The following is a 12,003-nucleotide window of genomic DNA, read 5'->3' as shown; positions in this document are numbered from 1 at the left end:
CAAAATTTGAAGTAGTTCCAGTGAGGTTGTTTCTCCTCAAATTAAGTACTCCCAGACCCTTTTTTGTAAACAGACATCGAGGAACCATGCCACTCAAAGAATTATTGGACAAATCAATAACCCTAAGACCTCCATTGCATATTGACGCTGGAATGATGCCACGTAAGTTATTGTTTGAAAGAGATAAGAATGAAGCGTCCGGATTAAAGAAATCGCCTATGTCAACTGGAATACTACAACATAAATGATTGTTGGAGTAATCTAGATAATGGGCAAACGGGAAGGTGTAAGGGATTTCTCCTGAGTTGGTTTGAATGAAGGTCAATCTCCCTCAAAGTAGAATTACTGAAAGGAGCTTCAAGAGTTTCCAAGGAGTTACAAGAAAGATTTAGGGAAAGAATTGTGAAACTCCAAATCCAATGGGGTATCTCACCCTGAATATGATTTTCTGAAAGGTCCAAATCAAATAAATGGGATTGGTTTCTCAGGAAACCTGGTATCTCTCTCAACTTGTTAGAAGCCAAATTCAGTGTAGCAATTTGAGGAAATGAGGAGTATGAGGAATTGGTACCATTATACAGAATCAGCAAGCTATTGTACGAAAGATCAATGAAGGTCAGATTTTTCAGATGCCGAGGACCGTTGAAAGGAAAGGCACTGATATTGTTTCAAGAAAGAGAGAGATCCTGAAGCCCTCGAGAATTATAGATAGACACAGGAATTGGACCTTCCAAATTATTAAAACTCAAATCAAGGGTAACCAAGTTGGAAGAGGCGTTAGAAAACTCACTGAGTTGACCAGAGAATCGATTTTGGGAAAGTTCTAATTCTGACAACAAGGGAAGAGAAAAGAGAGACGGCGGAATACTTCTTTCAAGTAGATTGTCGGCCAAATGAAGGTTTGCTAGATTAATAAGGTTTTCCCATTGTATAGAACTAATTGCACCATTGAACAGGTTTGAGACCATTTCCAAATAAACCAATGTGTTAGATTCTTCATTGATTTTGGAAGTGATCCAGTGAAACTGTAGTTGAAAAGTTCAATCTCTCCAAATGCTTGAGGTTTCCAATAGAGCCTGGCAGTAACCCTGAAAAATTTGTGGAGGGTAGAACCAAGGACCGAAGAGATCCATTGTTTGGAAATTCCGGCAAGGAACCAAGAAGTTCTTCATTACCTGAAAGGTCAATAATTTTCAGAGTAGGTACCTAAAAGATCTCTTTGGGAAATATACCTTGCAACGAACAATCGAAGAGACTCAAGGAAGCCAACTTTGAAAAATTCGCAAAAGAAACATAGAAACGGAGCGGAGACGTTGTTACCATCCCAGCTGAACTCCCTCAAGTTTGAAAAGTTAGCAAAGAATCTTGGTATTGGACCGGAGATTCCGTAATTATTATCCAATTTAATCACGGATAGGGACTGAAGCTTAGCCAGGGACTGATCAACAGGACCTGAAAGAAGAGTGTTAGACAAGCTCAACACCCTCAGGTCTGGGAGTGAAGATGATATCGCTTGGCACCACTCTTTCCCCGGTGCTGATATATTTACACCATCAAGATATAGCTATGTGAGATCTGTGAGGTTGTGAAAGAGCATGCTTAAATTAGAGCTCTCAAGTGACCTATACCACTGATTGTAAGATTGAGAAATATCAAGGACAGCCAACCTTGCCAATTGTGAAATCTCAACTGGAATCTTCCCCTCGCCGTAATTATAGCTATTTGATAAATTTAGGTACCTCAAGTTTGTAAGCTTTCCAATTGCAGATGGAATGTGAGAGCCATAGCTAAATACATTATTGGCTAAATTGAGGCTTTGAAGCTGTTGAAGATCAAAGAGGCTATTCGAATTGTCAATCCCACCGGAGATAGATTGGCTGCTAATGTCAAGACCAACAACATGTCCATTAGTACTGCAAGTAACACCCAACCAAGAACAACAGTCGATACTTGAATTCCATGATATGAACTGGGGTGAGGGAGTAGCTTTCAACTGGGGATCATCGAATGTAAGGGTTTTCTTGAGATTGAGCAACAACAGTTGCTGGTGTTGAATACATTGGTGGTGAACTGCAGGGATGGTATTAGCACATGTAGTAGTGAGGTGGAGATATTGAACAAGAATAGGAGGAAGAAATATTGGAGCAAAGTTTTCATTTTTCAAACACTGAATTTGCTAAGCTTAATTAGCAGAGAAAGTAACAAAAAACAATTGGACAACAGAGAACGGTTTGGGTGACTTTTATAGGCACATCCATTGGCCAGCGAATTGGATAAAAGGCCTCAGGTGTTGTTGGCTTGACTATGTGCTCTCTAGGGTTGGCATTAAATTCTTCGGGCCATTATAAATGTAGCGTAAGGCAGGGGCTAGAGGAGATGAGCCATTTTGTGGAATTGTGATATTTCTAGGTTGACTTCTTGACTTATAGACTTCAAAGTCTTGGTTTTTTTTCTCCATTTTTTTTCTTTTCTTTTTACAATGATAAGTGAATATGAAAAAAATAATTACACACATTTTAGTCCCTAGATTCTATTAAATGTCAGCATATGTATTCAATGTCTCGGCACAAATGTATTGATACATAAGTTTCGATACAATATTATAGTGGTATGATTGTATCGGTACATAAGTTTCGGTACGAATGTATCAGTACATATGTTTTGGTACAAATGTGGGTCTCATGTCCAATCCATATAATTTACTTGATATGAAAAGGACAATTCGAATATTATAGTGTACATAAGTTTCGGTACGAATGCATCGGTACATAAGTTTTGGTATGAATGCATCAGTACATAAGTTTCGACACGAATGTATCAGTACATATGTTTCAGTACGAATGTATTAGTACATAAGTTTCGGTACGATTACATTGGTACATAAGTTTCAATACAAATGTATCGGTACATAAGTTTTGGTACAAAATGTTTCGGAACATAAATATAATACATAAATAGGTACGTAATATGCATATACATATATATAGAGAAATTTACGCACAATGAAGAATATATGATATATATATATAGCTTTTTTTTATTGTGGGAACTTAATAGTAATTGTCAAATAATATTTTTATTGTTTATGAGGTATATATAACCTACATACAAAAGCTCAATAATTACTAGAACCTAATTAATATATTTAGATACGAACATTTAGGTATACTGAGTTAGTATAATATGTTTAGGTACAGACATTTAGGTGCACTAGTTTAGTATAATATATTTAGATATCGACATTTCAGTACACTAGTTTAGGATCATATAGTTAGGTACGGAATTTTTAATACACTTATATTTTTGCATATTTTCTTATGTGCCACTAATTTACTACAATATATTTAGGTACATACATTTTGGTACACTAAATTAGTAAAAATATATTATGATACAGACGTTTAGGTACACTAATTAGATGAAGTTAAATAAAATTAATGAATTAAAATGTGTATAATAGTAAATTTAAAATTTAATGTAATGACATTAAATACGATATCTATTAAATATTAAAAAAATATAATATAAATTTGAATTAAGTACTCATTAAGGGACTAAAATCAATATTCAATCTAACACCTGTTTTTATTAAATTTTAATCTTCTTGAAGGATTAAAGTTCAAAAACTCCTTATTTTAAATTAAATTATCAATATCTCTTTAAAATTTTCTATCATTAAATTGAATAATTTCAATAAAATCAACAAAAAAGATTAAATAAGAGTGTAGGTAAGTCCCTTGACAACCCCTAATTACAAATTTACAATAGCCTCTAAGTTATTACAAAGCAAGTGGAAATTTATCACTTGAGACGATACTAATGATATAATTGGATTTATCCATGACATTGTGGAATTGTGAGATTACTTTTATGGGTTGATGACTCGATGTTGATTTCGAAGTCTTCATTGGGTTGTCTAAATTTATGGATTTTGATGGAATTTAATTTTTAGATATTTTCATGTAAATTTTTGAGTGAAATTCTTCAAAATCTTAGAGGAATGTGAGATTTGTGATTGCTGAAAAATGCACTATGAAATCTCTCTGATTCGAGGGAATTGGACTAATTCGTAGTGTATTTTAAGCATTCATAAATCTTACATCTCCCATGTGATTTTGAGAGAATTCATCTAAAATATCTCGACATGTTACTAAGCTTGTTAGAAAACCAGGTTGGCTACCCTTAAAGATGTAAGCAATGGTATTTTTCTTAAAAATGGAGATAAAAGTCTCGATGCATTCTAATTATCCTTAAGAATTTAGCGAAAGTATGGATTTCATATAGTTAGAAAAAATTCATATGGTTATGATTTTTATAAAAACTTGTATTTCACATTAAGTCCGGTTAAATAAATATACATATATATATATATAGGAATATGCAGCAGTGCCTATGGCCTGCACAATAATAAATGTTTCGAAGTATGGTTTTCCCTATTTTCCGCAAGTTAATCAGAATCGGCAAGATCCCGTCTTGTTCTTGCTAGAATAGATGAGTCAATACCACTCTTTGCTAGAACTAGTTAGATACACCAATCCCACCTTCCCGCACAAGAACAGAAAAACAAATAGACCACGAACATGGGCACGTATGAAAAAAAAAAAAATCTACTACATTATCTGATTTGTCTGATACACCATCTAATATGGCATTTTAGATTATTTGCATGTAATATGTGTTCGTAACTTAAATATTCTCATATAATTTTTTTTCTTCATTTTCTATTTATTTTGGATAAAAGTGGACATCGAATCGACCAAACTGACCAAACCAACTGATCTGAACCATATTGGTCGGTTTGGTTTGGTTTTGAGCATATGTGGCATCGAGAAGGAGAACGGTGATGATGGATAATTTTAAGTGTGCTAGTGTCGTTGTTTTCTTCTAATAAATTTAAGTGTGCTAGTGTGGTTGTTTTCTTGTAATAATTTTAAGTGTGCTAGTGTCGTTGTTTTCTTCTGACATGTTTTTTGTCAAGTCTTTTGAATGATTGAATGTAAGATCCCACATCATCCAGGGGAGTGGATCTTGTAAGCCTTATATGTATATTCTCATCTTTACGTAGCACGAGGTTTTTTGAGAGCTCACTGACTTCAGGTTCCATCAAAACTTCGAAGTTAAGCGAGTTCACGCGAGAGCATTCCTAGGATGGGTGACCAACTGGGAAGTTCTCATGTGAGTTCCTAGAAACAAAACCGTGAGGGTGTAGTTGAGGCTCAAACTGGACAATATCGTGCTACGGCTGAGTCGAGCCCAGAATGCGGTGAGGGCCCGGGCCGGGATGTGACATTGAAGGCCCTTTGAATTATTGAAGGCATCCATAAATCAGATCATTAATAAACCATGATTAATAGAAACAATAATTAATAAGCTATAAACTTAATACAAACGACAATTGATAAACTAAATAGGTATTTATAGAATCTTTGGGTGAATTTTGAGTTATATAATTTTTTTTAATTATTTTAGCCGTTGAATTTAAATTTTGGCCTTTAGATATTTTGTTTTACTGTTAAATTCGATTATATTTGATCTCAACCGTTGGATTCAATAAATATATAAATATAAAGCAAATAAATAAATTGAACGTGGACCATTGGATCAACCAACGGCCCATTTAAATTGTGGTCGTTGGATTAGAAAAAAGAGCCGTTAGGCTCATTATGGCTGCCAATACGTGGGGTACATGCCCACGTGGGTGGGGTTCGTTGGTGCTGCGGTTGGCACGTGCCAGCGAGTCTGAGAGTGAGACCTGGGTGACTGGGCTTCACATTCGGTTTTCCACTCTCACATGTGGGGCACACCACATGGGTAAAAAATGACGGACTTGGGAAAGGAGAGTGGGGGTAGGCCCGGTAGGGCCAGCACTGCACTGCGTGTACGTGGGGAAGAAAGCTGCGATAATTCACCCTCACAGTTCCGTATTCATGGCTTCGGACTACAATTGTTATTGAACTTTAGGGTTGGAAGCCGAAGATTTTAAACCAGACATCATCAGTGCCTAAGTACCAATTAAAGCTAATCCAAAATTTTGAAAGATAATTGACTATTAATAGCATATCTCACTTAAAAGAAAAACAAGTGTCACTGACGAAAACTGGTCTGAGCCTAAACTCACACGAAATCTATTGTTGTTTAGACGAGTTTAGTTGTTATGATTTCGGTTAATTAGTTATTATCATTACGTTAATGTCTCTCTGACTTCATAATTTTCTTTGTATCCAAACACTTTCAGTTTTTTTTTTCTCTTTTCAAGGTATCATGCACGATTGTGCCCCGCAGTTGTTGATTACAATCTTTGTTATCTCTATTTCTCTTCAGTTTTTTCATTTATCTTTCTCTAATTTTGATGAGACTGAAAACTGCAGATAGCTACGGCTTCAAAAGACTTGTGCTTTGTTGACTTTCAAGTCTTTCCACATCTGTCTAGTGGGGCTAGGGCTGACTAAAGGTGCTCAAAGAAGGATTTGGATCCTTTCCTGAGCCAATGGAGAGGATCCTCCTGACCAACCATTGTGGGCCGCTAGATTTTCATCCAACGACTACAAACAGAGCCGTTTGATGAAAATTCAACGGCCCACAAAGGTTGGTCAGGAGGATCCTCTCCATTGGCTCAGGAGAGGATCCAAATCCTTCAAAGAAAAGAAGTGGGGAAGAGGGCTAGCTATATGCTCAATGGTCGACTTCTTCTCCTCACCGGAAAAGAGAACAAACTCAGGCACCTTATACCCCTTTCGCCCCCACAAACACTAGCATAGCTAAGTGGAAGATGAACGTAGATGACAAGTCACATTCACACTACCCCGTGCTCTTCGGATTCCCATTAGGATTTGGATCGCATCCGGATCTTTACATCTTATTCGTTCATCGTACATCGTGCGGTCATAAATTATTTTAAATTTTTTTATTTAAATTTAAACACAAACTGTATCTAACGAAAACTGACATCTTAACATGCAATGAATGGATAAAATGTGAGGGGATCCTCATCCTTCCCATTAAATGGCCATTGACGAGCAAAATGGCAAAAAGGTGTCAGGTTTTGGTGGCTTGACTACATGTTCTCTGGGGTTGCCATTAAATTCTTGGGAACTTTAATGAAAAACCACATTTTAATACTAAAAAGTCAATCCTGGTACTATTCACTTTACCCTTTATTTTGTTTTTATTGTTGAAACTCAAAGTTTGCATGTCTATTTCATTAGTTTTCTTTAAATTCTTTGGGCCATTAATGTAGCGTAAGGCTGGGGTACATGAGACAAGTCACGTTGTGGAATTGCGATATTGCTTGGTTGACTTGTTGATTTATGGACTTTGAAGTCTTAATCTTTTTCTTTTTCTCTCTTTTTCTTTATGCATTGATTAGCGAATACGAAAATCCCACACATTTTTTATCTCTTAGACATATGTCTCTTTATTTTAGATCATTGAATTAAATAATTCTTGTAAAATCAACGAAAACATTAAATAAGAGTCTAGAGAGAAAAAAAAGTGTGTATAATTTATTATGTTCAGTTAAATTATTTTATTAGTAGAGATATATTATTGCATCGTGAGTGTAGGGAAGTCCCTTGACCAAACCCTAATCACAATTTTAGAAAAAGCCTATAAGTTTATACAACGCAAGTCGAAATTTGTAACATTAGAGATACTATTTGATATTATTGGATTTATTCATAACGTTGTGGAATTGTGAGACTGCTTCTATGGATTGACGTTGATTTTTGAAGTCTTGATTGGCTTGTCTAAAGTTATGGATTTTGATGAGTGAAATTCTTCAAAATCATGGGGAGAAATGTGAGATTTGAAAATGCTTAAAATGTACTATGAAATCTCTTCAATTCGAGGGAATTTGACATAATTCATAGTGTATTTTCAGCATCACAAACCCCACCTCTCTTCCTGCGATTTTGAACAAATTCATTTAAAATATCTATACACGTTACCATGCTTGTTAGGAAACCAGGTAGACTACCCATAAATATTTTACCAATGGTGTTTTTGTAAAAAATGGAGATAAAAATCTCGATTCCTTCTGATGATCCTAACGAATTTAGCCAAAATGTAGATTTCATATCGTAAGAAAATTTCTATATAATTATGTTTTTTTTAAAAAAAAAAAAAACTTGTATTTCACTTTAAGTTCGGTTGGATATGAATACGGGGCAACACCTATGGTCCACACAGTAATAAATGTTCAAGTATGGTTTTCCCTGTTTTTCACAAGTTAATCAGAATCGGCAAGATCCCCTCTTGTTCTTGATGCTTGGGTATTACCGCTCTTTGGTAGAATAGATGGTGTATTACCGCTCTTTGGTAGGACCAGTTAGATGCACCATTCCCGCCTTCCCCCACGAGAACAAAAAAGATTAACAGACCACAAACACTGATACGTATGAAAAAAGCTGCAAAAATCCTTCCTAGTCTTAAGAGTTTTGTTTTAAATTTGTATTGTCTTTATAATTTTCTCTGATAAGAATTCTACTACATTATCTAATTTTTCTAATAAAACATCTACTATGCCATTCTAGATCATTTGCATTTAATACGTGTTCGTACTCTAAATATTCTCATATAAATTATTGGCTTATTTTTAACTACATTTCTTGAAACACAATTTTAATCTCACTCTGCTCCCTGTAACTCAAAAGTCGTCACTTTACTTCTTGAAACTCATGCTTCGCTCCACTGTGCCCCTTGGAACTTTATTTTGATCCCATTTTGCCCCTTGAAACTAAAATTGTCTCTATAAAACTCAAAATTCGCCCCCACATTACCTTAGATATATTAGTTTCTTGCGTGGGTTTGATTTGAGTGCATCAAGCTAATCAAAATTTTTTTTTCATCTCTTAAATTTCTTTTAAACTTAATATTTACTGATTGTTGAATGTTAATGCATAATGGAGATTAATAATCAAATTTATCGTACCATGTGGCATAGTCTTATTGGGTGTTGGGTTCTACATATGTTTGCGGAGACGACCTATAAGTTTTAAGGAGAAGAGAGAGTCCCCAAGTCAAAGTGGAATAAATTTTGAGTTTAAGAGAATAAAGTGAAACCAAAACGAAATTTCAGGGGATGTAGCTAAAAATAAGCCTAAATTATTTTCTTCTTTTTCTATTTATTTTGGATAGGAGTGGCATCTTACTGACCGAAGCGGCCAATGTGAACCATATTGGACGATTTGGTTTGGTTTTGACCTAGAAAAAGGTCAAGCAATTTAAAAATGGGAACCACACTGATTTACTTTTTATTTGATTCCGTTTTGATACTTTTGAAAAGTACCAAAACTAAACCGAACCGACCATGTATCTTTTAATTATTAATTTATTTATTTTACACATGTCAATTTATTATAGGTTATTTAGAGACCTTACTAATTTTGATTGAGACTGAAAATTGCACATATAAGGCACAATTGTGCAAGGGTTATCCTTTCACCGATATGAGACTCTTTTGCCTTCACATTCTCGTATGTATAAGGCACAATTGTGCCCCGCAGCTGTTGATTACAATCTTCATTGTCTCTATTTCTCTTGTTTCTTCATTTATCTGTCTATAATTATGATTGAGATTGAAAATTGTAGATAGCTACAGCTCCAGAAGACTTGTGCGTTACTTGGCTTTGAAGTCTTACCACATCTGCCTGATTAATTAACGTGCACAAAGAAAAAAAAAGGGTGTGGAAGAGAGCGAGAAATTTCGCCCCTACAAACACCACCAGCATAGCCAAGTGGAAGAAGCGTAGATGACAGTCGCATTCACACTACCTCCGTGCTCTCAGGTTCCCATTAAATGACTTTGAATGTCGATTTTCCAAGGCTGGAAGAGGTAATGGTATAGCAGACATAACATAGCATTAATTTTTTCATATATGAAGAAAAAACTACATGCATGCGGCAAGTACATAATCTAAAGCTTTCCATGTAGCTTAGGATCATATTATTATGAAGCTTCTGTTCAAATTGATGGATTTTCATTTTATTGATATTTGCATTGCATCATGCACTTGCTTAGTCCCGAAATAGAATCTTAACCATATCCATCATTGAACCTTTTATGGTAATTATTATAACATTGTGAGGATCCTAGTGATCCTTACATTTTATCCGTTCATCGTATATCGTGTGGTCATAAATTATTTTAAAATTTTTATTTAAAATTAAACACAAACTGTACCTAACGAAAAATGATCTCTCAATATACAATTAACAGATAAAATGTGAGGGGATCCTCATCCTTCCCATTAAATGGCCATTGGCCAGCGAAATGGGAAAAAAGTGTCAGGTTTTGGTGGCTTGACTACGTGCTTTCTGGGGTTGCCATTAAATTCTTTGGGCCATCAATGTAGCGTAAGCCTGGAGTAGATGAGATAAGTTATGATGTGGAATTGCAATATTGCTTGGTTGACTTGTTGATTTAGAGTAGTTCCACCAGGGAACCTTTAGGCCGGCACCCAGCCAATCCACTCTAGCCGAGCAGATAGGTTGGCACCCAGCCCAAGCTGGTCTCTAGGCTGGCTCAGAATGTTATCATATCTCGACCCGGGGCGGACCACTTCTCGGGCCCGCTCCACCACCGTAGCACGATATTGTCCGCTTTGGGCTTACCATTCCCTCACGGTTTTTTTTTTGGGAACTCACGAGCAACTTCCCAGTGGGTCACCCATCCTGGGAATGCTCTGGCCTCCTTCTAGCTTAACTTCGGAGTTCCTACGGAACTCGAAGCCAGTGAGCTCCCAAAAGGCCTCGTGCTAGGTAGGGATGAGAATATACATTTAAGAATCATTCCCCTGGGCGATATGGGATGTTACAATGTGCTGAGCCCTTGCCCGGCCTACATGATGCCACGTGATACTGCCACGCCTCCCTCGACCCGAATTCGACTCCCTGGGTGTGAACACCTCCTTGGCGAGCTCCGGTGAGGAGACGACAACGAGGTTGCACTGCCCCATGCGGAGGAGGAAGCAGTCGCCGAATTTCCTAGCGAGGTTGGTGAGATTAAGGACTCCGAGAGTCTCACTCTCTCTTCGGATTTGCATTGGAATCCAGGAGCATGAACGCGAAGGTAAAACCCCTTTAGATTTTGCTCTCCTTGGTTCAATTCACTATTTGTTGATTTTTCTCATGGCTCTGAAGCTTTTGCTTGTTTAGATCTTGCGATTTAGGACTGACCCTTTTGGTGTTTTGCTTTGAATTTTTAATCGGAGCGTGAAAATCTGTATGGTTGATATGGGGGTTTTGACAAAGATTTGATTTGTTCTAGAGTATGAAGTTTTCTGCTGATTTAATTTAGTTTTAATCTCGATGATTAGGGTTTAGCTCAATACCCAATTGTCAATTTTCTGCTTTGAGGCTGATAAAACTTAGGTTTTATGTAAATTTCGAAAAAAAATAAGGGGTTTATTGTGCTTGGTGCAAAATGATGAAATTTTTGTGTGTGTTGGGTGGTGCTAAGATTACTTATTTTTGGTGAATTGTAGTTATTTTACTTAGTTTTTTTTTGGGGGGGGGGGGGGGGGGGGGGGGGCGATTAACTGATTATTGTATTGGGTGATTGGTTGTACTGTAACTTAGGATTGATTTGGGGATCAATGGCATCGAAGTTACGTCAGTTGCAATCTAAGGCTTGTCAAGCAACACAATTTGTGTCCCAAAATCAGGGAAGAAAAAGAAGAAGGGAGTCCAGAGAGACCCTTTTGAGAAAATTGGGAAGAAGAAGAAGAAGGGATCATGTTAGAAATTAAAAATTAAATTATTATTTTATAATAAAATTTTAATAAAATTGACTGAACTATTTAGTTTTAGGTGTGAAGATACATTTGGCCTATTACTGTTCATTGGGGTCTATTACTGTTTACTGAGTTGATAAATATGCTGGGTATTGGCGCATTTTTGTTAGGGGTGGAACTGCTCTTATAGACTTTGAAGTCTTAGTTTTTTTTCTTTTTGCATTCATTAGCAAATACGAAAATGAAAATCCCACACATTTTTTTATCTCTT

The 12,003-nt window shown here is 36.2% G+C and overlaps 1 protein-coding gene across 1 annotated transcript; it reads right to left on the bottom strand.

Moving 5' to 3' along the window:
- Positions 1-996: 996 nt before the first annotated feature.
- Positions 997-8,339, bottom strand: LOC139195067 (receptor-like protein 7). Its single transcript, XM_070820256.1, has 4 exons — positions 8,308-8,339; positions 1,673-1,913; positions 1,294-1,564; positions 997-1,175 (listed from the first exon to the last, which is right to left on the bottom strand). The coding sequence occupies exons 1-4, from the start codon at positions 8,337-8,339 to the stop codon at positions 997-999; spliced, it is 723 nt and encodes a 240-aa protein (XP_070676357.1).
- Between the last annotated feature and the right edge of the window lie 3,664 nt (positions 8,340-12,003).

This window comes from Malus domestica, chromosome 04 (assembly GCF_042453785.1).
Source record: "Malus domestica chromosome 04, GDT2T_hap1".
Taxonomy (NCBI): Eukaryota; Viridiplantae; Streptophyta; class Magnoliopsida; order Rosales; family Rosaceae; genus Malus; species Malus domestica.
Note: the sequence above shows the minus strand (reverse complement) of the source record. Positions and strands in the feature narration are given on the sequence as shown.